At 41.0% G+C, this 25,301-nt stretch overlaps 2 protein-coding genes and 1 pseudogene across 4 annotated transcripts; 2 read left to right on the top strand and 1 right to left on the bottom strand.

The window, feature by feature from the left end:
* Window positions 1-317: 317 nt before the first annotated feature.
* Window positions 318-13,940, top strand: tube1 (tubulin, epsilon 1). Its single transcript, XM_033647997.2, has 12 exons — window positions 318-482; window positions 755-828; window positions 2,079-2,131; window positions 2,232-2,289; window positions 2,545-2,660; window positions 4,275-4,396; window positions 4,805-4,992; window positions 5,094-5,266; window positions 5,687-5,827; window positions 7,491-7,631; window positions 8,578-8,752; window positions 10,917-13,940. The coding sequence occupies exons 1-12, from the start codon at window positions 458-460 to the stop codon at window positions 11,073-11,075; spliced, it is 1,425 nt and encodes a 474-aa protein (XP_033503888.2). The 5' UTR covers window positions 318-457; the 3' UTR covers window positions 11,076-13,940.
* Window positions 11,156-20,987, bottom strand: ccn6 (cellular communication network factor 6). Of its 2 annotated transcripts, none has more exons than XM_033647998.2 (5): window positions 20,905-20,987; window positions 15,262-15,538; window positions 12,877-13,113; window positions 12,019-12,212; window positions 11,156-11,935 (listed from the first exon to the last, which is right to left on the bottom strand). In XM_033647998.2, the coding sequence occupies exons 1-5, from the start codon at window positions 20,950-20,952 to the stop codon at window positions 11,654-11,656; spliced, it is 1,038 nt and encodes a 345-aa protein (XP_033503889.2). In that variant the 5' UTR covers window positions 20,953-20,987; the 3' UTR covers window positions 11,156-11,653. The 2 variants fall into 2 exon arrangements, with proteins under 2 accessions (XP_033503889.2, XP_033503890.2); XM_033647999.2 differs by having other exon boundaries at window positions 12,019-12,191.
* Window positions 20,953-24,500, top strand: LOC144466563 (uncharacterized; annotated as a pseudogene). Its single transcript, XR_013493172.1, has 2 exons — window positions 20,953-22,510; window positions 22,858-24,500. The product of XR_013493172.1 is annotated as an uncharacterized LOC144466563 (transcript).
* Window positions 24,501-25,301: the final 801 nt, after the last annotated feature.

The following is a 25,301-nucleotide window of genomic DNA, read 5'->3' as shown; positions in this document are numbered from 1 at the left end:
TGGAATATGATAATTTGATTTTACACAAATAACGTTAATCTTAAATCAAAATTAACTTTAATAGAATGAATAATTTTCCTCGTTTGTCATAAACAGGCAAAGTTAGAGTGATGTTTCTTTCCATATGCTTTTAAATTGGCACATTCTACAAAAATATAACTTTCTGAAGCCGTTTCATTAATTAAACCAATGACAACCCTTATATTTATTTGGAGAGCTAAAGAGATGAGATAAAAACAGTACCTCTTGGTGCAGCAGCATACGTCCTCCATAGCAACATGCGTCGTTTCCATGGTAATACGTCATCAGCACTCGACCAAACACAGTCGAGGCGCGAGACTAAAAAGCGTTCAAAAGTCATTTCAAAAACTCGTTTTAATGGCTAGTTATGGACAAATATTATTATCAATTATGGCTTAACTCAGCGTTATAGAGGGCTCTGTGTGTTGCTGCTGTCATGACGCAGTCAGTTGTCGTCCAAGGTGAGTTAAAACTCGAGTGCAACTCATTGAGCAGACGGGGTTAACGTTAGCATCCAGAGGTGAGCTAACAGCTAGCTTAGCTGTCATTTGCTGTGTTGTGATACTGTAGGTAGCCACGCTGTTAGGTGAGCTTTATGACTGAATATAGGACCTGTCGGCTTGTTGGTTTGGTTTAGAGCTGATTTAACGCAGGGCTGACACATGGAAACATTTCTTTAACCTATGATAACTAACATAACTAACTAACTAAACTTTTAATTCGTGTTCCTCAGTTGGTCAGTGTGGCAACCAGGTTGGCTGCAGGTTTTGGGATCTTGCTTTGCGAGAACATGCACATGTCAATAAAGTAAGTGCTAAAACACACACAGTACAGCAAGGGCACTCCAAGCTGAGTAACTCACGTTACTGTCATCTACATTACATTTGCTTAAGATGTATTTCATAAGGACCACAACAATAGGCTTTTTTCACTTCAGACATTTTGACATGACATATCAAGAAAGGCATAGGAGTGATTAATAATAATAATAATAATGATCGATGAGTTATTATGCGTTTATTTATTTATTTTATTGGGACTCTTGTATATATAGTATATTACATTCACACAATTCACACAGTTGTATAATAAGGTAACATGGTTATGTGTGTGAGATCCACATCCTCACCAGCCCCTCTCCTCAGCTGTTCTCCCTCACATTTACTCCCACACATCCCCTTTTCTGCCAGGACTGAAAATGAATATGCTACTGTGACCACTATATATCCAATATACTGTAGTAGACAATAGAAGACTTAAAGATATATACTTATTTTTCAAGTCACAGTTTTCGTTCGTTTGTTTTTTACTCAATACACCTTTATTATACGTCATATTCCAAATCATACCATGATCATTAGGGAAATATTTGAAACATCATTTACTGTGTTTTTCTCACCTTATGGGACTGGCATAAAATGAAAAAAATACTGATTTTGATAAGTGATTAATCATTTCAGTTATCAAACACAAATGTTTATGCTGGCTCCAGCTTTTCAAATGTGAGCATTTGCTCTTTGTATTTTTTTTATATTATGGTAAATGTAATATCTTTGTATTTTGATTGTGAGAAAATGATATTTCAAGATTTCAACTTAGGCCTCTGGGAAATTATGATGAGCAGTTTTCTGAAATTGTGTACACCAGTTATTTATCAAATCAATCTACAAATTAAAAGCTGAATCATGTACCAACAAATCGGAAATTGAGTCATCTAAATTGTTGTTGACCCAATCAGTTTAACCCGTACCATGCATGATTTAACAGATAATTACAGGGTTTTTTGGCCTTTGTTCCTAACAGTTATGATAACATTGTACTCAACCAAAACACTTGCTGAAGACTGGGAACACAGCTACACTGCCATAACAAAGTCTGTCCGATAGAATTAATGGTCAGAACCATGAAAATAAAACCTGTTGTAATAAACAGAAATTATCCTTTAAGGGAAGCCCATTGTTTTTGTGCCTTAACTCATTTTATAAAAATACACATATTAATTGTTTACCATGACTTGTAAAGACATCCCTAATGTCCTGTGTTCTTCCCCTACTCAGAAAGGATTGTATGACGAGGCCCTCAGTAGCTTTTTCCGAAATGTGGACTCAAGGTAATCACGCCTGCTTTAATCCAGCATGGGGTGAGATACAGTATGTGCCTCCTGACAGTGGTCCAAATGTAGTCCTGTTATAATTGGCTTGTCTTTCCAGGAAAAGTGATGGGGGTGCCTGCGTTGTTGGTGGGAGAATCCAACATCTGAAGGCCAGGGTAAGTTCTGCTCATTACTGCAAAACAGCTTGAGAGAACATTTTTTTATCTGCTGGTTTCACAGGAGTAACAGCCTATTTTAGAGTCAGGGTCAAGGCCAGGGTTGGATCAGCATAATGAAAGGTTTGGCATCCAGTGGTTTAGGTTACAAGGAGTAGTTATGGAATGATAGCAGGGGGTCAAAGCCATGTGCTCAGCATATAAGAGCAATGAAATATGTGTGCTGTCCTCATACCCGCATATTTGAATCCACAGGCGGTGCTGGTGGACATGGAGGAGGGAGTGGTCAATGAGATCCTGCAGGGGCCACTGAGAGAAGTGTTTGACAGCACTCAGCTTCTCACAGACGTGTCAGGTTCAGGCAACAACTGGTGAGAGACAGACTAGCCACAGGACGTCTGCTCACAAGCTCACATGACTGGTAGCACGTGTTGCAAACTGTAATTCATAACATAACTAATTTGCAGTCATTTACACGTGCAGTTACATCACGCAGAGTTGTAAAGGTGTGGTGTTTAAGGATTGAGTCAACAATTTGAATTGCCAGAGTTAGTTTCTGAAAGTTCTAAATATTTCTCTCCTTGTCTGGAAGCATTAAAACTTGCTTTTTTATACAGCCACCACATTTCAAATCCCCAACAATATGACAGAGAAAAGAAACAAAAGATCACTAGTAGCTTAGTTGTTTCACCAATTGATTGATTTGTTTTATTCCACTTTCCCCTTTCTCAAGTCTACGTAGTGTAATCTGGGGAAAAGGTCAGTAGTGCGTCTTGACAGGTCTAGTGTAAATATTCCCTCTGTAGGTTTTGGCCTGACAGCCACTGTCATAAAAGTCTCTTTGCAATAATGTGCTTGTCAAGCACTGGCAGTGGATTTTCATCATATTATAGTGAAAATAAACCCTTTTTTTTTTTTTGCTTTAACTTATCATTATAAAATAAATGTTGATTGTACAATGTTATAATGACATTGTACAATCAACAATCGATCTGTGTTTAGATTGGTTTCCTGTAAGCCTTGCTTTCACTCTGCAACTCTGTCTGCCACTGGGTACGATCTCCTGGGAAAATAAAGGATGGATTTATGGCACAAAGGAAGTGCATCAACCATTGTGCAGCATGGTAGCTATTGGTAGCTATCCCCATTAACCAAAGAGTATCAATATATGTTTGAAAGCTCACACTGTTTTGTTTCTAAGTTTGGCTGTCTGTTAAGGCAAACTTATTTAAGTGATGTCATCAGAGCTGCTGTGTTAATGAATTGGCTAAATGAGGTTTAGTTTCAGTTTCGTTTGTTGTGGTTGATATTAAGACATTTTTTCCTCCTGTGTTTTTTCAACATTTACCTATAATACCTTTGTTTATTGCTGTGTGTAGATGCTTAAAGGTGAGTGTATTTATAATTTAAACCCAGATATTAGTGTGGTTATTTGCTAGGCTCTGAGTAAAACAGAAAGCTATCTGGTTGTCTTTGCAACAGCAGCACCAATACTTGGAAAACGCTGGGGGGCGGGGGGTTGAAAAGTTGTTGTTTCCATTTCAAAGAGCAGTTTTCATGAGACAGACAGACTTGTTGTGGCTGAATGAAGTTAGAGCTGTGATAATCGCAGTTAATCCATTTCCCCCACAACAAAGCCCTTGATCAGCCTCTTATTCTGAAGTTTTTATGCATAAAAAGCTGACTTTAAATTCTTAAAATAATTGGTTGTATCTTCTGTTGCAAAACATGCAGACATTTATTTTGTCTGATGTGCCATGTGTGATGTTTGTGAGCCCTCACAAACTGATACTCAATTAGAAGTCATTTTTTCTTAAGCATTCATTATAATGCGGCTTTGAAATATCGTATCCTTTGTAGTTAATGCCTGTGGAAAATTGTGCACATACCACACCATCTCAAACCTGCAGCCCATTTTGACACAAAAAAAATCAAGTCATTGTTTTACAGCTTTGCCCTTTATTAACATACTGCTTCTTCTCCAGGGCAGTTGGACACATGATGTATGGCTCAGCCTACAGGGAGCAGATAGTGGATAAGCTGAGGAAGGCAGCAGAACACTGTGACTGTCTGCAGTGCTTTTTTCTCATTCACTCCATGGGAGGAGGTAAGGAATGAGGACAGTTTGACCCCATACATGCATCGAAGCATTGATGCTTGCTGAAGGTTTGCCTGTATAAATGGCTAATGCACAGATTGGAATGTGTGGATGCTTGAACCTCAGCTCCAGCAAGCCTTTTTTTGTAGTCATTGATCTTAAGATGTTGGTGTTGAGCCTGTTAGTGAGACTGAAAATGTCTTTTGTGTTTGAGTACATGAAAACATTTGGATTGACCCTTTGTCTTCATAGCATGAATATGTCTCCATTTTAAAAATACCTAGTTATATGTATAGATGGGAAATTGAGCTGGAGGTTCCTACAATCTTCTACACTAAATATAGAAACCAGGTTTTAAGTTTACATTGAAGGAATCTGGTCAGAGAAGAAAGTACACACATTGGTTATGATTTTGAGGTACGGGCTCTGGGCTGGGGACCAGAGTGCTGAGCCTGCTGGAGGAGGAGTTTCCTGAGGTGTGTCGAATTGTCACCTCCATCTATCCATCTGTGGAGGATGATGTCATCACCTCTCCATACAACAGTGTCCTGGCCATGAGGGAGCTCACCGAGCACGCTGACTGTGTCCTGCCTGTTGAAAACCAGGTTTGTGCATTTGTAAATGTTTCATTTCCCCCCTCTCTGCAAAAAACTCTGCAGTATTTACATTAAAGAGTAAATGTTCTCCCTCACGTCTCCTCCTGCAGTCACTGGTCGACATTGTGAATAAGATTAAACAGATGTCTCATGGTGGAAAGCCAGGGTCTGTGATCAAGAGAGACAGCACCATCATCTCTGGGCAGGGCGGCCTCAGTGGGGCAGAGAAGCCCTTTGATGCCATGAATAATATTGTGGCTAACCTGTTGCTCAATATTACCAGGTGTAGTATTTCAGTTTGCCCACATACAGTAGACCCCTGTCTGCACAGGGCAAGGGGTCTGTCCTGCAGTATTTTCCACTAGACAAGCTCCCGTGGTTTTGGCACTGTTGTTTTTCTTGTGCTAGGGTCAGCAAAATATAACAATATTTATAATACTACTTAATATACCAGTGAGTGCTCCCAGTCCCCTCATTTTATCTTTATCCATCAAGGCAAATTCAGACTATTCACCTGCTTCATCAAGAGCTAATTAAGTGCCTGTGTTAGTCGATCACCTTTTCAATCCACATTTATCTTGTGTGGCTTAAATATGTATTTATTCAAAAAGCTCAAACTAAAGTAGCAGTAAAACTGTCCATGCCTTAAATGTTGCTTATGTGTCATCTTACCCTTCCTTCTTTTTTTTTTTTTTTTTTTTAGCTCAGCTCGTTTTGAGGGATCTCTCAACATGGATCTAAATGAGGTTGCCATGAACCTGGTCCCCTTCCCTCGTTTACACTACCTGGTGCCCAGCCTCACTCCTCTCTACACACTGGCAGACGTCAGTATCCCCACCAGAAGGTCTGTTCTCTGCCTGTTATTTTTGTTTTGTCTTTTACCTCATTGTTGTTCTGAACTCCATCATTCCCTCTACACATGCCAATGTTGACTGTGGTGATGAACAAGAAGATGACCTCACTGATTAGAAGTGTGTCAGATTTCATTGGAAACATAATGATGAAACAGTACTGATCAAGTAGGACAATGACTTACAGTGAAACCTCAGTATTTTTCAACCTGGACCCTAATTTCCCATATTTTTTATATTGGTCCAGTACTTACCGTCAGGGCTGCACCTGTCAGCAGCAAAACAGGCTGCAGTGTAATATTTACGGTAATTACACACCTTTAATTTACATCCACTAAATGTGCTTGTTTTCAGGATATTATTCTAAGTGTCTTACAGCATTATGGACGGGATCTCTACAGAGATAGAGCGCTTTTTGTTTAACCAGAACTCCACTTAAATTATCAGTCATTTTATTATAGTAAAATAATTCAAAGTCAACAGAACAAAATGAAACTCACCAAAAAGCCCTCTTGGTTTGTCTTTTCACTGTTCAAACAATCACCAGCTCTGGTTTGATTGAAATAAACCCTTAATTCACCCAGTTGGGTGTAAAAATATGTTGGCTCTATACACCCTAAAATTACAGTTTTTTAGATGGAGTCTGGTGGGTTTGGTGATGGAAACTTCAGGGCTAATTCTGGTAAATAACATATTTTTTTCCTTGTGTTGCTTAATGTATTGTATGTATCTTGTATCTCAATTGGACCTTCCTAACTAAATAAAGGGTAAATAACATCAAATAAAACGGTATGGTATGGTATGGTATGGTATTACTGATAGTGCTGGGTAACATGATTAAAACTAGTGTCACAATACAAATAAAAACTTCTTTTTTCCAACATCAATATATTATGTTATGACAAATGTACTGAAGTAATATAATTACCAAATGCATTTAATCAGGCAAACCACTTAACACTTCAGTAAATAATTTTGTACGTTTCTTTGTTTTAGAATCATTTATTTAGCCAATCCAACTTTGTAAAACAACAACATAAAATAGAAACTTTTTTTGTGTTTTTCCGTCGTCGTTAATTTATAACTTCTTCTTTTTTTCTTTTTTTTTTTGTTTTTTGGTGCATAAGATTTTCAAACACCACAAAGCCAGCTTTCATTTTATCAAGAAGGATGGTTGCAATTTCCAGTTTACTGTGACAGAAAAAACACCATTCGATTCACCCACCTACCCACCCACCTTCTCCCCAACAACAGCTGCCATGAAAGTGGCCTTGTGTGAGCCAAACAGACCTCATGTGCTCCAGAGGAGCAGCTCATTGGTCAAAAAAGACTGGTGGTTGTGGTTGAGGTGAATATATGTGACTGTATGAATGCAGAGCAGGGTGTTGCTTAAAAATATCTTGCCTGCTCAGCAGAACTTGCCTGGAAAAATGAGGTACAAAAATTCTTCTTTCTCAATCATTGCCCCCCTTGGCCCCCAGACTGTACCTAAAATCCCTGAAAGGCCACTGCAATTTCTAGAGCCAGTAAATAGAGGCATTATGTGCTGACCAAGCAAACAACACAGGCTGTTATTTGTCAGGATGCAAATGTGAATGTGATATCTGGAAATATTGTTAAGTGTCTTTTATTTTTTTACTTCTCTGTCTCCTCTAGACTGGATCAGATGTTCAGTGATGCCTTCAGTAAAGACCACCAGTTAATCCGAGCCGACCCGAAGCACAGCCTCTACCTGGCCTGCGCCCTCATGGTCAGGGGCAACGTGCGGGTGTCTGACCTCCGCAGGAACATCGAGAGGTCAGAGTATCATCCTCCCGCTCCGTCTCCTTGTGCACCAAAACAGCCCACAAGTCAGTACACCCACCCTGATAGGCCCATAGATGACCTTCACACTCACTCCCCCAAATAGTGCCCCCATTCAGCACCGACAGCAATGATTCATGACTGGTCCATTCAGCACACACCTCTCCCCTCACTGCTCTCCCTGCAGACCTTGTTTTCATGTGGCGTGTTGTGAAGAGAAACTGAAACAGAGCTGCTGTGAGAGCACATATTCATGCGTGACCATGGTGTAAAAGAGGAGTGAAGGAAGGGAGGAGGAGGAAAAGTGCATAAATATTGCCCACCAAGGGCACTCATAATCACCGGACATATATTTCAGCATATTTTGCTGTTGGGTATGCCGGCTATTTTTCATAAAACAAATAAAAACTTAACTTAGGATGCTTTTCCCTATCAACTTTTGAAGTGTGGACAAAAAAATTAAACAGTAACAAATGTTTTGACAGACAAATTGTTTGCCATTTATAAAGCAAAAATGCCAAACATGGTTGTTTCCAGCTGTTAAAATGTGAAGATTTGCTTCATTTCTCTGTCTTATATCTTTGTAAAGTAAGTAATGTCTTTCAACCTCACCTTGGAATCTGGGAAACTTTGATGGACGTTTTTCACAATTTTCTGACATTTTATCAACTTAATTAATTGGTTAAATGGAAAAATAATCAACAAATAAATCAACAATGAAACTATTTATTTGTTGAAGGCCATAACTTCCCCATCACAGGATAGCAAATGATAATACAAACAGTGCTGCTGCACTGTATTAAGTGTAACGAAGACGCTCGTAGATTTTTTTATAAGTGAAATGTAAAATGTCCTCTCAGGGGCCCCATGAACCCTGAAATCCTTTAAATTTTATGCAACACTTCTTGCATTTGACATGTAATTTTTCTCCCTGTTCTAGACTGAAGCCTTCGCTGCCCTTTGTCTCATGGAACCAGGAAGGCTGGAAGACTGGCCTGTGTTCAGTGCCTCCTGTGGGTCACTCCCACTCCCTGTTAGCCCTGGCCAACAACACGTGCGTGAAGCCCACGTTCATGGAGCTGAGAGAGCGCTTTACCAAGCTCTACAGGAAGAAGGTGCAAATTATTCTCTGTTTTTAGACCATTAGAAGATTCAGCAAAAGAATGTAGCATTTATCAAGTCAAAACATCAAATATTTCCATGGGCCAGCTTGTCAAATGGGAGCATTACTATTTTATCTCGACTACTTATCGTAGATTATATTTGAGGTTTTTTGACAGTTGATTAGACAGCAGACATACTGTAGCTCTCTGTTCTGGTAACTTGTGGTGGACATTTATCATTTGTTTTCCACACTCAAAGTCAGATTGAAATACGTTTGTATATGCAGACTTAAAGGGGACATATTATGCTCATTTACAGGTTCATACTTGTATTTGGGTTTCTACTAGAAGATGTTTACATGCTTTAATGTTCAAAAAACACAATTTACCTCATACTGTCTGTCTAAAGCATTCAGTTTTAGTGCCTGTCTCTTTAAACCCCCTCCCGAAAAGCCCAGTTTGCTCTGACAGGTCAGTATTTCTGGGTCTTCCATATCTCATCCATTTTTTAGTGGCCAAACGGTGGAATTACAACTTCAGGTCAAATGATGCCATTTGATGCAAAAAAAAATTTTTCCACACAGAATTAGTGGATGCATTTTCTTTTTTTGCCGTTGCAACCCCTGTGACATGACTAGTTTTACTGTCAGATTTTGATCCATTTGGGGGCGTCGGTGGCTTAGTGGTAGAGCAGGCGCCCCGTGTACAAGGCAGCATCAGTGCCGCAGCAGCCCAGGTTCAACCCCAGCCTGTGGCCCCCTGCTGCATGTCACTCCCTCTCTCTACCCCACTCACACTTGTCTGTCCTATCCATCAAAGGCTAAAAATGCCCCAAAAAATATCTTTAAAAAAAAAAAAAAAGATTTTGATCCATTTGGTCCAATATTTGGAAAGTATAAAAAACAACTGATTCATTTTATACCCATTCAAGTTAGCAGAGCACTTAATTAGAGGTAGCTGGCTCAGCCATGGGAAGTCTCTAGTGTGCCTGTTCTATGGGCCCAGTGATGTGAAAGTAGCACTGATCATCTGGGTATTTTTATACGCGGTTGTTGAACGTTTTTGGCTCATGTGCCACTGAGCAACTTTCATTGGAATAAATGTGGCCCCGCCTCCAACGCTGTATCCAGTTCTCATTATACATCCATGCTCTGCACTGTCATCGCAGCCAGTGGAATGACTGTAACAGAGTGTAGCAGCTCTTGCCACTGTGAAAGATCACCAATTAAAACTTCTAAACCAAAGTCTTCACAGCCAGATGTTTCAGGAGGAATATGATCCGAACTGTGGAGAAATTAACAACATAGGCGATCAAGATTATATGCCTCTCTAATGTTATCATGTAGCTACATGTAGCAGTGTAGGCTATGTGATGTAAACCCTTGCAGTAGCATGCCTGGAGCAGATGACCATATAAGGGGCTGTACACATGCTGTGTCTATAACCACCTGGTAATTGCGAGTTTGGGCGCTGTCCGCTACTTTTGTGCCTACTGTGTGCCAACTTTTAAGGTCGTGGAGGCAGGTAGTGTCTGATGTTGCTAAGCAACTATAACCAGTGCTGTATCATAGCCCACTTACCAGAAATTCTTCTTCTTCAAGGTGTTGTTTTGTAAGTGTATTTTAGGCCAAAAATATCCATGGCACAGAGGTAAAGTTCTGGGTAGCCCTGCACTGAAATGATTAATTTCTCCTCCATTTTTACCACACATTGATATTTACGGAAGAAGGGAAAGATATCTGCTGGCTGTGATGTGTTGTTCCTCATCACATAACATGCAGTGCTCACTGCTGCGTTCCAAAAGTTGAACTCCGTTTATCTCAGGGCACAGACGTTGCGACCTAAAAAGTAGGCACTCTGGAACGTGTACATGCCGCGATGGTGTTGCTCTGGCGTTTGAGCCCACCTGCTGCGCAACTACATTGAAAACAATTAATTTTAGGGCGCAAAAAACATGGCATGTGTAAAGAAATCCGTCATGAGCTGACATTAGCATGTAGCCAAAGTAGAAAAAGATTGGAAACAGAGTCCTCAGAACGGTCTGAAGCCTGATGTTTTTGCTTAATATACACATCCAACATTATAACATTATATAAATATGATAGCGAATAAGAAAAAGTATAATTGGTCCTTTATTAACTTACAGTAAACTGTGCTCCCTCTATGTTTTTTGAAGGCTCACTTACACCACTACCTGCATGTAGAAGGGATGGAGCAGAGCTTCTTCTCAGAGGCCATCAGCTCCCTCAGCTCACTGATTGAAGAGTACCACCAACTAGACGCCACCAAGGGGAGACTCATGCCTGACGCACCCAGACTCTGCATCGCCAGATGAAGGTCCGCTCTGTTGTAGATCTTTGTCTGTCTGCTTGTATAGTAATGATTATTTCTCAATAAGGACTTGACACAACCAGATCTTTTGTATATACCTTTATAAGTTATACAATATTGTCTAATTTTTTACCTGATTAAAATGTTCTCTGTCTAAAAAAATAAGCAGGAACAACATGAAAAAAGAGTTAAACTCAATCTGTAGTGTGACCTGATTTGCCATTTCAAGGCTCCCTGACTGTAGAATTATGAGGTACTGTTGATGTGTCCACATCTGCTGTTGCAGCAGCTCCACTGGCCATATTCCTTGTTGTTATTGCACACACATTTCCTGAAGACAGAGTTCAAGGAAGCTTTTATCGTAACTACAACATATTTCTTCATTTATTTATTGATCCCAGCCATTCTTCCTTATGAAATGAGGTTTTTGTAGTTTATTTTGAGTTTTTTGAGATTTCTTGAGGCACATCACCACTGCTGAGGAGAACTTAATGACCGAAGTATGCATACGTTTCAGTCCTTAGTCTGCCACAGCAGGGCTTGATCCTGCGTCTGTGTCTCTGGACTTCGTTGATGGATCCGTTAGAGTAACCGCAGGTCAGAAAACATGTCGCCTGGATCATTGCACTTCTTCTGGCACACGCAGGACGTTATCCACTGCATCTTCCACTGTGTGTTGGAGCCTCCCTTGCACGTGAAGTTGACCTTGATCATGCGGGACTTGTTGGGGACACAGCAGCGCTTGTCTGTACAGACACCGCAGTACGTGGGCTTAAACTTCTTGGTACTGGTACAGCCCGAGAGTGTCAGCTTCTCTGCTTTCTTTGCCTGGAATTTAGGCCGGCATGTCTTTCCCTTCGGCACCTACGAGAGGAAAACAATGATTTTATTTTTGAATTTATATAAATCTATGTCCATACCTCAATAGAATTTGACTAACTTGTCACCTTAACAGTCTTCATCACGCTCTTCTCACATGGCCGCAGCAGACACAGGCGTCGGTCCTTCCTCATCTCACATTTGCCGTTGTCGTTGTTGACACGCACAGAGATGCCCAAGCCGCAGGTTTTGGAGCAGGGGCTCCAGGGGGTGGTCTGGATCAGACAGTTCCTTTTCCAGGCTAAAGGAGGATCCCTGTAAGCTTTCAGTATTACAGTTAAAGGGCACTGTGTCAACAAAACCCTACACAAAGAACTAGTCTGTGTGCCACCGCACTGCTTAGCAGAGCACAGACCCCAAATACCTGGTCTTACCTGCCACAAGGGAATTAACTCTCTGCTCCCAAAAATTCTAAATGTCTCCTTTGAGCTGTACTTACATGAGTAATGTGGAATGAGTAAAGAAACAGACATTCAGCTGAACTGAAATGATCTTTTAGACATCCCAAAAGGTTTCAGTGTCCTTGGGTGGATGTCAGCTCTTTAATTTTAGATCTAAACAATGTGCTGTTTTTCCACACTGACAAATGAAATCAGTGTTTCCCTGTCTGTCCATGATATAGATGTGTTTCTGCAGAGTTTACGGCCAAGCAAAACAAACTTCACTTGTATATCAAAGTGGATTCTATGGCGCTTTTAATAAAAAGTGAGTCGACCCTCCTCCTGTTTATAACTGGAACCATCCATCTTTCTGTTTTCCTCTGTGAAGCAGTGAAACCACAGTGGGTTACACCTCCTCCCTCCGCTCACGCTGCCACAGTAATGAAAGGCCCACACCCCTTCCCAACCAGCTAACTTGGACAGCAGTTAGCATTCCAGTCCAGTCAGGCTGGCCCTTCTCCACAGTCTTATTCTACACACACACACCTGTCATGTAGGTAGTATCCTGCTGATGCTTCTTTGGGCTCTGGCCGCTGCGAAGGCCAGCTGGCATGTTGCCCATCAGCGGGGCAAGACCTAAGAGGCCGGCAGGCTTCTGGAAAAAAACAGGGGTGCAGCCGATGGCTCCAGCAATACATGTGCACTTATAGAGGGGGCTGGGCTGGAAACCTTCTCCGTTCTCATAGTGGGCCCCATTCAGGTCACAGCCTACTGCCATCATGTCTGGAAGAGGGAGGCAAACATGTCAGGGTTCTGGTGCTCACTGATGCAGGCAAAGCACATCTCTTGATGATGTGATTAAGAATCTTAAGAACTGCATAAGACTTTTACATAAATAAAGTCGTTTTGTGTCACACAGTTATTTCCACAGGCGCACAGAGGAAACAGAAAGGAGCTTGAAAGTATTATCAAGATATCTTGTCATTGTGATTATCTTATTTTGACAGAATATTAAAAATTCAGTTTGGCAATGTGTAAACATTAATGTTATGTAATATACATATAACACATTTTTTTAGAGCTGTTGTTTAACACAGTACATTGTAAAAATGAAATTTAAAAAATGCTTTAGGTAGCTGGTACATACTTAAAGTGCGAGTGGAACGTTAGCTGTTGTAGGCCGGTTTATTGGTAAGAATTTAAGTATCCATTCTGTCAGATGCTTGTGAAATGGTGGACTTAAAAAGATGGATCTGGTCTAGACCATGAATGTATCAATGTGAACCGGATACCGCGTTCAAAGATGGCACCGGATCCAGTCCTATAAAAGCTGCTCAGTGAGTGCTTAAAAAGCTTTTATTTTTCTGTTTTTGAGTCTTTGTCCTGCCAAACACGTGGAGATTATGTGCATCAGACTTCTGCTGGCTGAGCCGACAGACATTTTGTTTGCGCCGACACACGCTTGAATGGAACGAAATTATTTTATTCGTATGACTCAAATAATACAAAGAGTCATTTCAGGGGGTTGTGACGGTCAAAAACATGTATCAAATCCTTTTACTGCTGCTTCTTTTCCAGTGATTGTAATAAAAAAAAAGCTTTTGGGCCAGTGTGCTTCATGCAATGATTCCAGTGTGTGGCCACTAGGCAAAAATCACCTCACAGCACAAGATAAAACGTAGAAAAACAGCTCCACAGCTATTAAAGGTCTAAAACTCCAGTGTATCAGATACATATTAAGTCAACACTAAGGCAGATGTATTGGATCAGACTCGGCATTGGCAGACACCCAGTACTAAAGCACTTGACTGGGACATCCTGTTAGGTCTATTTGATATATTTTCTCACTGGTTCCTGTTGCAACACACCCACAACAATGCGGATCCTTGCGTTCCTTTAACACAGTGCTGCTTTCAGTCTGGACGACTGATAAACGTATGCATCACACTGACCACTGACCAAGATCTAAGGAACAAAGGGATGTATACTGAACAAAATTATAAAAGACCTTTTCTATAACACAAAAGGTAGATTTCTCTCAAACTGTGGTAACATATATGTTAGAATCCATGGTAGTGAGCACTTATCTTTTTCCAAGATAATCCATCCACCTGACAGTTGTGGCAAATCAAGACAATGATTAAACAACATCATTACTACACAGGTGTGCCCTAGTATTGTCACAATAAAAGGCCACTCTAAAATGTTCAGATTAAGCTTAAAAAAAATGTATTAGGCACTCTGACCCTCACATGGGATTCATTCCTGAGGAAAGCACTTCTCCAAAGTGCCAGATGCCGTCATAGGTGAGCATTTTTCCATCTCATGTCAGTTACAACAACACACTGCTGTCAAGTCAAGATCTTGCTGAGAACGAGGAGCATGCAAATGAGCTTCCTTGAAATGGTTCCCGCCAATTTGTGCAGAAAATCTTTGGTTTTGTGAGCCAGCTGCTGCATCAGCAGTGTGGTTGGCTGGTCTCAGCTGGTCTCACAGGTGAAGATGCTGGATATAGAGGTCCTGAGCTGGTGTGGTTACAGGTGATCTTCAGTTGTAAGGGTGGTTGGATGTACTGCCAAATTCTTGGGAACGACATGCCAATATCTTGTGTCAAACTTACAACATCTGTGGCATTGTGTTGTGTGATAAAACTACACATTTTAGAGTGTCCTCGTACTGTGACCATCCCAAGGCGCACCTGTGTTGTAATGATGATGTTTAATCAGCATCTTGTCATTTGCCACACCTGTCAGGTGGATGGATTATCTCAGATCTTCTTCAATCTTTTATTTCAACTCATGAAAAGGGTAGCAAAAACAGAAGGGTTTTTTTTTTCCAGTACAGTTTGAAACAGAAATAACTTACTGTAGCACTCCTGTTAATTTGACCTATCTTAACATGACTACTTGAGAGAAGATGGGAGCCACTCACATGCACACACTCCGACCTCGAACCTGGGCCGGTCAGCTGAAAAGTCACAGTACATTCCCTTGTGTGGGTCACAGATGTCCCTCTCATTGCACGGCTCTCCGATTTGCCTGGCACAGCTCTTGCAGCAGCCACACCCATCCAGGACAGAGCTCACTCCCGGGGCACAAAAGGGTCTTTGCGGACACTTGCAGGGCCACTGGCAGAACTGCCGCCTCTCAGCAGCAGCCCGCCCATCTCTAACAGTTAGCTGCCCATTGTTCTGAGCCCTGCTGAAGCACTGGGTAAGGAGAAGGATAGAGATTAATTTTGAATGCCCTGAATGCAATTCATTTTTGCTTCCACACTGTAGCTTAGTTGAGAAAGTTTTTTCCACCACTCTTCTAGTATATTGGAATGTGAGGTAAAGCATTCAGCCTTTGATTAGACAAAGATGTTTGATAGTTTTTGAAATCTATCAAATGTGCTAAAAGTGACATTCTGAACTCCGTACCACTTTTCCCACCCTTTGGCTAGGCTTGCTTAGATAAAATAAAAAAATTAAAATAGTCAGGGTTTCATGTACAAACTCTGTTGATTCTTGACACAGCAGCTGTTTCTGTATTGAATTTTAATCTGCTCATCATACACCAACTTGGTTATAGATAAACAGGATCCACACTTGTACTTCTATACGTTTTGCTTGGAAAGAGTTGCTGGGCACACCCACACCCCCAGAAAATGTTGAAAAATGATTAGTTACGCCTTTGCCCACGTATTTCATGTAATTCGTTCTCTTTGAGGTCTGCATCTCCCCAGACCGAGACTTGGGTATAAGACAAGGTATCTCAAAGACCTATTTCCTGCAGTGCAAAATCTCAAATTTGCACATGAGATATCACATAATCTAATAGATGGACTAGTAAGAAATTGGATGCACATTGATGCTCCCAAGGGGATAAACACTGCAGATTTTAATGGCCCCATGACTTTACCTTTTCCTTTTAAAAATGGCTGAGTACTTCCCGCTTATATCCCGTCCCTTTGTCTGATGGACAGCTTCTTGTTTTACGTTCACGTACAGCTACCAAATATGCGTGCCAAGTGTGAGGTAGTTAATTCGAATAGCAGAATCTTTAATGGGGCACCACAGGAAAATGAAATGCCCTCTCATTCTCATGCTGTGTTCCAATCAAAGTCAGAGGTCGCAATTCCCCAGTTGAAATCTCCAAATTCCAACCTCTAAGCGCACAGTGCCAAACATAAGCAAAAAACATGGCTGACTGTGACGACTGATGTTTCTTCAGCAAGTGTACACACAGTTGAACTCTTAGCAGTGTAGCCTCCTTGTGTGAATGACACAGAGGAGGAAAACTGCATAGGGTAACAGATGCCATTATACATTTTATTTCCCTGCACTTTCGTTTTTGGAAACGTATGATAGTATGTATTAAATTATGATAGTATGTATGGTTTACCATTTACAGTATGTGCTTCCACGGGTGCTGCTATCATGATGGGACTTTAGACAACTGCTTCTTTGAGCAGTTGGGATAGATGGATTTTCCCCGAGTTAACAAGTAGAAAGTCCGACTTTAAATGCCATTCCATTGTACTGTTACTAGTATTTTAGAAATTTGCGAGTTCTGAATTTTGTAAAAGCAGCATTAGTTTTGCACCTCACTGAAGTGCTACTTGCCAGCCAAAGTTAATATTTTGTGTCAAATAATCAATAATGTCAATCGAGACTTTTAAAACCAGCTCAAAGTACAAGAAGTGAGTGAGGAAAAGACCACTCATAGCCTTAACTCAGTGTAATTGTTGCCAAAATGCAATCTAATATTGCATTTCCATAATTTCTCTAACTAAATTTAAGGATATTGGTTGGAAGGTATAAAGATAGATGGCCAAATTTCTATTTTGTGTTGTAGCTGCCTCAGGAAACTTCCAAGAAATGAGCAAGAATTTGAGCGTACACGTCCCCTTGTTCCCTGCTTCAGGGCTCTTTAATAAGACCAAAATCAACAGTGAATACATCCACTAAAAAGATATGTGTGTTTGTCAAAGCCTGATATACCTTCTTCCTCTGTGCCTTAGAGCTCCACTGTTGTCCAAAAAATATTAAAACACATCAGTGAGCCACTGTTGCACTGTATGACACTTTCCTTTATCACCTTAAACACACACACTGTACTTTATTTTGACATAATCCCACATTCACAGTCCTGCTGCTCTTAATATTCGCTAGAGCACCAAATGTAGATTAATACGCCACTAAAAAAATAGTCCTCAACAAATGCACCATTTCTTCATGTTTAAGTAATGCGTGCTGAAACTACAGTGACCAGCTGTTTGCGGAATTACTGAACCTTTTTTAACTTACAAATTTGTGACCAGTTTTTAAAGATTTGTGTATTTTCAGTGGGAAAGGAAGTGGGAAAGTATCGAGCAACGGACCAAAACATTGTTAGTTCTGGTCTTTTAGTGCAATTTAATAACAGAAGCAAAAATGGAGACTATTTTCAAAAGTATGACCACATCTTATACAACAGCTTATTATGACTCATACTTAGGTGTTAGGCGACAAACTCCAGTGGCCATAGTAATTGTGACGGTAGCTAAGGAGAAAGTCAGGTGATGTAGTATAAAGAGCCATAGTAATTGTGACGGTAGCTAAGGAGAAAGTCAGGTGATGTAGTATAAAGAGCTGCAAAGTCTGCATCAGGAGTGGGTGGATGGGTCAAACTAGCGCAGGACTTTCACCCAGGAAACCGCTGTTCGTGTCCCATATGAAACCAAAAGTCAGCGTTGAGTTACTTTAAATCCTTTGGAAACACAGCTTGAAATAGTAAAAATGCATATATTATATCAAAGTCGAGTGTCTCATTAATCATCCACAAAAGTCTGAATGAAAATAACCATTCATAAGAAAACCTGGTTTAAAAACAGCTCATTTTGCTGTTTAGACCACTTGCTAGGACAGAGTGGGCGTGGCAGATAATGCTCTGATTGACAGCTCCCTCGTTTTGATTGACATCTCCCTGGCTCAGCAATGGTTGCCACAAATTTAATCCAGCCGTACATGATTGAGCCCTCTGATGATTCAGAGGACGAAGCAGAAGCCCTGCCAGCTGAAAATGATTCCTTTCAGGTGGTTACTGATTGGTAAGTTTCAAAATGTTTTGTGATTCATATTAATGTTACTTCATAGAATAGTTAGCATAACTTTTACATAGCTGAGATTAATGACAACAGGAGGCTAGCACTTTGCCTTTCTGCATTGAGATACATTTTCATTGAAAACATAAATCTGCTCCGTTTTTCTGATAATAGCCTTTTTCATTCAAACACATGCAGTCTTAATACTAGTAATAGAAGTATTTGCCCGCCTCGAATAATTTTCCCCTCCGGCTAAAACTGTGTTGTTTCCCGCAGCATCACCTCTGTGATTGGGGATGTGTTTATGCGTAGCAAAGCTAACTGCTTGGGGTTGGGGTTAGGGGTGAGGAAGGGTGCAAATTACGTCCCCTCCCCGCGAGCCGACACCGGCACCGGGCCCGGGGGGCAAGCCTGGCCGCTCACAAGCCGCCTCTTCCTGCAGCTCCACGAGCTGCAAAGGCTCGGATTGTCCGGGCTCTGGAGCCGGTCAACCTGATTCGAGTGCTGCTGGGAGCCCGCTGGAGGCAGAGCCTCCGCTGGGTCGCAGCCGAGCGGTTCAGCCAGTTTACAATCTGTATTTTCTAAACATCAGACTAGAAAGCTGTTTGTTGGCTCAGACTCGAAGAGGCAGATTTAGCTGGAGCAGAAAGGTTTTGTTGCGCTGCCACTGGGGGGCAGGATGAGACAACTGACGGATGATTTATGATTGGTTTGGAATTTATTGCGTAATAAATCTCAGAGATAACCACAGCCAAACCAAACCCAATTTCAAGAATGTACAAAAACTTAAAAGACAAATATTTCAAATTTGGATGGAAACTGATTTCTAATTGTTTTTACATATTTAATATTATGTACATAAGACCCTAAATTACATAGTTAGAAGGCTATTGTGGATTTGGGTTTCCAGGGGCTTTAACTACATACCATCTCTTTACATAAGTCCATTAATATACATGCCTAACTTAGCTTACATAAAAATGTTTTTGTTGTAACCCAAACCATAATCTTTTTACTGAACCTAAACAAGTAGCTTTGTTGCCTTAACCTAAAATGTAAACCATGTGTTTCAAACTGTGACAGTCAGTGGTAATATATGACCTGTTGTTGTTTAGGTATAGGACGTGTTGATCCCCCTCCACCAGTAGGGGCACTAATTTAGGAAACGTTACTGTTTGTTGTAATAGAAGGAAGGAAAAAACTATGGAGTCATGGATCGGAGAATTTGTCGGAAAAAAATGTATAACATATCCTTATCCTTTAAACCAACATTTACACATTTTTTGGCCACTTAGGGCAGTGGGAGATCACTGTAATCATTACATTATCATTATCAGCTTATAGAGTTGATATATCTAACTTGTAAGCAAACAACTGCTTATTTACACATCCAGCAAATACAAATCAGTGTTACAAGTCAATAGAGTTGTATTTCTGGCCACCTGATGAAGGCAAGCTCAGAATTAACTCTCTGTTTACCTCCATTTTGGTCCCCACAGCACACACCCAGCTGCCATGAATGGTTATTAAGATCTCTCCCTAGTTAGTCATCTCTCCCTATTCACCCATTCCCTACTCCCTAAATAATACACACAGTTTACGCTATAGTGAGCAATAAATTGAAATTTCCACATATAGAAAATGTAACACTGGCCATTATGAGAATTCTTGGGATATATCTAGCTCGCCTAATATTTGTTTTAGCTCTCTACTGTCTGTTGCAAGAACTTACAAAGCTAAAAAAAAAAAAACCTTAAAGATACCCTAAAATGCAAACAGAAATTTTCAACCCAATCAACTAGAGTTTGAACTTCTTTGTTTTACCCACCGCAGATGATATGTTCTTGTGTGGTTTGTAAGTGAAGCACTGTATCTGTTCTGTCTGCATAGCCACATTTTAAACCTTCAGCTTAACTGCACAAAGAGTAAGGAAGAAGATTGAAGTCAATGTTAAGGTTATAACTGCAGATAGTTCTGAGTGGTGACAGCCCAACAGCCCCATAAAGCTAATATGTTTGCCTTGCTTTCCTGAGTATTTGCTATGATGCAGTCAATGCGTGGTGGCACTTGTGCTCCAATTCCCCTGACTGCTCATTGCTTCCAAGGGTCACTGAGGGTTATGCCAAAAATCTGAAGCCTGTCTGCCAGGTTTACTGAATGAGCTCATTTCATGGTGTGAAAATGGGTCCAGAGCAGCTTTAAATGCAAAGACCTCAGACTTTGCTCCCCTTTTGCAAGTTTGTACTCCTGAAAGAAAGACTAACTCTGAGCCCAATAAAATTAGAAATAACACCACTGAAAACCGAGCAATACTCAAATAGTCCAAGAGTCTCATAATGAAAAGGCAGTTCAGAAAAATTCTGGTGCTCTGCTACTGAGAAAACTGGAGCACGTGTGTTTTCCTGTTGCTCCAGATATGGCAGGTGTTCAGTGCCTTCATGTGTTGGCCAATCAGAAACCCAAGTCTGTCTGTAGTGTTAGAATAGAAAAAGATAATGCTCTTCTTACCTGGTGAGCAAGGATGAGCAGGAGGGAACGGCAGAGAAGCGATAGCATCTCTTAAGTGAGAAGGTTTGTGTGAGCTCCAGGAGGGCGCAGGGGGACGAGGGAGCTAGAAGGTGGGATTTAGGGAGGAAGACTGGCAGAGGGAGAGGGAGAGAGGAACGAGGGGGGAAGAGATTGGGAGAGCTGACCTGTCGGAGAAGGGGACAAAGCGCCCCTCTGTCTCCTCTCCAAACACACCTTACCCCGCCTTACTGATCCAGAGGGGAAATATTTGTCTTCATAACTGCTGGGCCACTCCAGGGCCTTCAAGTACTGCCCACTTGTTTATTCTTAGTCTGAGGACCTCGCTCACATTTATCTGGGTGCAACTAACAGTAAAATCTGTAAACCATGTGTGACAGGCTGCTATGTAGCACTCAGTGAAGTACATTTCAGTAAATACTTCCAAGTTAATTCTTTAAAGGACAAAAACTTAATTCATGAGTAGAATTCTGGTGTGTAAATGCACTCACTGTATGTTGTTTGTTTAACGTGGTGCCTAAGCTGTATGGTCCCACTAATGTGGACTGACATTCACATTCCATTATTATTTACACTGAGTAAAGAGGTCCCTCTCAGAGCCAGCCCTCCACCTCCATCCATGTAAAACCAACATCCCCTCAGGAATTTTTCAGACCAGAATAAAACCCGCTTATTTGTAATGTTCTCAATACAGCTACACCTACTATTGTAACTGCTTGTACTACCAACAAAAACCTGACCAAAAATTGAGCATAGCATTAGTTCAGGCTGGACACCATGTCAGGCTTGGTTCGGCTTTAAACGGTCGGATAGTGAGCAGAAAAACATAATTTGCAAGATGTGTCGAGTGACAGTGACAGCAAACAAACGTAACACAAGCAATTTATTTTACCATCTCAAGACAAAGCATGTGCTCGAGTATGCGGAGAGCCAGAGGCTGCGCTCGGCTCAAACACCTGCTCAGTCTACCAACACGGAGGAAAGAAAAAAGTTTCCTCCGCTACCCAACAGCAGACCTCCATTGCGCAAGCTTTTTCCAAGAGTACTCCTTATGACAGAAAGAGCAGGCGATGGAATGACATAACAAGTGCCATCACAACGCACTTGTGCAAAGACATGGTCCCTTTCCAAACAGTGGAGCGCAGCGGGTTTAAAGACATGATTAAAACCCTTGATCCACGATACGAACCTCCAAGCCGCAAGTATTTTAACGAGACAGAAATGCCCAAACTGTATGGCGAGCTCCGAGAGAAAGTTGAGAAAGACTTCTATGAGTTAAAATACTACACAACTACTACGGACTTGTGGTCGAGTCGCACCATGGAGCCTTATGTCAGCCTCATGATTCATTGCATTACTGATGAGTGGAAACTGGCCAGCAGGTGCTTGCAGACTTCGTATTTCCCTGATGACCATACGGGTGAGGCAATAGCAGAAGGATTAAAGGATGCGCTGGAGTCATGGGGCCTCAGGGAAGAATCCCAAGTGTGTATTACCACCGACAACGGCGCAAATGTGGTGAAGGCAGTGACGCTGAATGACTGGAGAAGACTGCAGTGCTTTGGTCACAGGCTGCATCTCGCCATTGGTAGGTTAAAAGTGTAACATTATAAACTATAATTTGCATTTCCAAAACACGTGTGTGTGGGTGTGTGCCTGTATGTGTATCTGTGTGTATGTGTGTGTGCCTGTATGTGTATCTGTATGTGTGTGTGTGTGCTCATCAGCCTCCTAGGGTGATTCACATTACAGGACTATTTTTTGTACCTGCTTTTAGTTTAGTTTTAGTTTCACACCTCCATGGTGTAAAATTATTCTGATTCATTTATTTAATCTGTTATCAGGTAACTGTATAGTATTTTTATGTTTTGTTGGAAGAGATGTCTGATGCTCTGTGGATGAAACTAAAGTAATAACTTTTATCTTTGTTAACAGAGAAGTGTGAAAGTTCATCGTGTGGAGCGAGCAATTGCCGTGTGTAAAAGGATCGTGAGTGCCTTTTCATACACATGGAAAAGGAAGAGAGAAATGGCCGCTGCCCAGGCTGACCTACACCTGCCTCCTCACAGGCTCACCAACAAGGTGGGGTCACCTTGTTTGGGAATCTGTGAACAAGACCCTCAGCCCTCTAACGGAGTTCACCGATGCACTGTCTGGGGAGGAGTACGTCAGTGTGTCATACCTCAGACCTGTGCTTCATCTGCTGAACAATACAGTTCTTCCTCACTCTGATGATGACACAGACCATACAAAACACATGAAGACGGCTATCCTCCAGTATCTTAATGATAAGTACTCTGACCCTGCTACCAGTGACCTGCTGGATATGGCCTCCTTTGCTGATCCACGCTTCAAAGACTCTACATAGCTGATGACAGAAAGGACTACATCAAGACCAGAGCAGCAGCGGAAATTCAAGCACTGCTTGAGATGCAAGCTGAAGCTGTACCTGCCACAGAGTCACCCCACAAACAAGCACTGCAACTGCTGGTGGAGCTGTGGAGAGAGAGGCTTAGAAGGTAAAACAAAGTCCAGGCAGTTGTTTCAAAAAAGCATCCACTCAGCCTGGCCCAGCTGCTCTCTCTGACAGAGATGCCATTGAAGTGGAGATAAAAAGCTACCTGCAGTCACTGGAGGTTGACGGAGAAGCTAACCCACTAGAGTGGTGGAGGCTGCACCAGGCTAATTTCCCAAGGGTGGCAAACTTCGCAAAGAAATATCTTTGCATCCCTGCCACCAGTGCCCCATCAGAGAGGGCATTTAGCACTGGTGGCAACATTGTCACATGCCACCGGTCTGCATTAAAGCCAGAGACTTTGGACAAGCTTGTGTTCCTGGCTAACAACCTATAAAAGAGGATGGGAACTTGGGAAGCAAATGAACTGGAGTAAACACTAAAGTTCAGTGTTTGTGTTTGCAGCTTGATTTTAATTTAAATATGCTGCTTTGTTTTTTTTACTGAAAATATGCTAAGTGTACTGTAAGTGTTTCTCTCTTAAAAAATATATTGTTCAGTGACACTTTTGCACTACAGAACAAAAGCCTGTTCTGTGTACTTGAAGTAATGTTATTAAGAATATCTATTTTATTTTTGTGTTCTTTAAGATATGGAAAATTTGTTTGGTAACTTTTGCACTATTTTGGATTATAGAAAAAAACCTTATTGTTGGCAACCAAAGTTCAGTGTTTGTGTTTGCAGCTTGATTTTAATTTGAAATATACTGCTTTTTGTTGTTTTTACTGAAAAGATGCTAAGTGTACTGTAAGTGTTTCTCTTAAAAAATATCTGCAGCTGCAACTTGAGAAATCAAGTGTTCAGTGACACTTTTGCACTACAGAATAAAAGCCTGTTCTGTGTACTTGAAGTAGTGTTATTTAGAATATCTATTTTATTTTTGTGTTCTTTAAGATGTGGAAAATTTAGTGTTTGGTAACTTTTGCACTGTTTTGGATTACAGAACCTTTTCACTGTTTTTGTCATTTGCCTTATAGAAAACCTCTCTTACTTGAAGTACTGTTTACAATATCCACTTTATTTTTGTATTATTGAAGAATTGAAAAATTGTTTTTTTTTGTTTTTTGTTGAAACTATTTTGCAATATAGACAACATCCTTTTGTACTTCTGAGGTACTATTCTTATTTAAAATATTGGCAATGTTATTTGTGTTTGTTTGCACTATTTTGCACCATAGAGTGGGTTTTAATTTTGAGTTTTGAGATCTGCATTCTGCACAATAAATGCTCTAAAAATTACATTATATCTTTGCTTTTTTTGTTGTTGTTGTCTTTTTATCAATTTAGCTTTGTTAAGGGACTACAAAACCCATTCAGAAACACTTCCATTATGATTTTTACACTTAAATTTATACCGCGATATATACAGTTACCATGAAGGGATTCGATTTATACCGTGATATGAATTTTAAGTCATACCGCCCAGCCCTAATTTAAGTCTTAACCTGATTCGAGCCCAACGTTGTTTGTTACCTGACATAGTTATTGTTATCATGGTTGCAGCCTGTCTGTTTACCCTGATCACACATGGACAGTTTTTACGCCTGAAATGTAACTATTTGCCTGTGTTGCGTTCAGGTGTTGTCAGGTAAATAACAAATTCCAGCACTTGAATAGGCCATAGCACAACACAGCAGCATGTCAAGTGGGCCAAACCCGAATAGAACCTGAGCAAAATTTCTGATATGTTATCCGAACCTGGCTCGACCCGTCTACTCGGGTCGGGTATCCACACTCTACATGGAAAGGCAAGATGGTTTGCTCTCTCTGCCTTAAGGCTTTTCTCGTAGGCGTGTGGAAGGGTGGAGAGGTGTGCTGTCTCCACCTTAGGCTTTCCACGTAGGCCCATGGAAGGACCAACAGG

This window comes from Epinephelus lanceolatus, chromosome 13 (genome assembly GCF_041903045.1).
Source record: "Epinephelus lanceolatus isolate andai-2023 chromosome 13, ASM4190304v1, whole genome shotgun sequence".
NCBI lineage: Eukaryota > Metazoa > Chordata > Actinopteri > Perciformes > Serranidae > Epinephelus > Epinephelus lanceolatus.
The sequence above is the reverse complement of the archived record's forward strand: the minus strand, read 5'-3'. Positions and strand labels throughout refer to the sequence as shown.

Bases quoted from the DNA above. Each gene is read 5' to 3' on its own strand.
- ccn6 (XM_033647998.2), bottom strand. From the start codon at position 20,952: ATGCTATCGCTTCTCTGCCGTTCCCTCCTGCTCATCCTTGCTCACCAG. The intron at 13,114-15,261 runs GTGAGTGGCTCC...TCCCTCTTCCAG, and splicing joins CGAGGTCGGAGTGTGTGCAT to ACATGATGGCAGTAGGCTGT. The intron at 11,936-12,018 runs GTGACAAGTTAG...TTCCTCTCGTAG, and splicing joins GCGTGATGAAGACTGTTAAG to GTGCCGAAGGGAAAGACATG.
- tube1 (XM_033647997.2), top strand. From the start codon at position 458: ATGACGCAGTCAGTTGTCGTCCAAG. The intron at 4,993-5,093 runs GTTTGTGCATTT...CTCCTCCTGCAG, and splicing joins TCCTGCCTGTTGAAAACCAG to TCACTGGTCGACATTGTGAA. The intron at 7,632-8,577 runs GTCAGAGTATCA...TCCCTGTTCTAG, and splicing joins CTCCGCAGGAACATCGAGAG to ACTGAAGCCTTCGCTGCCCT.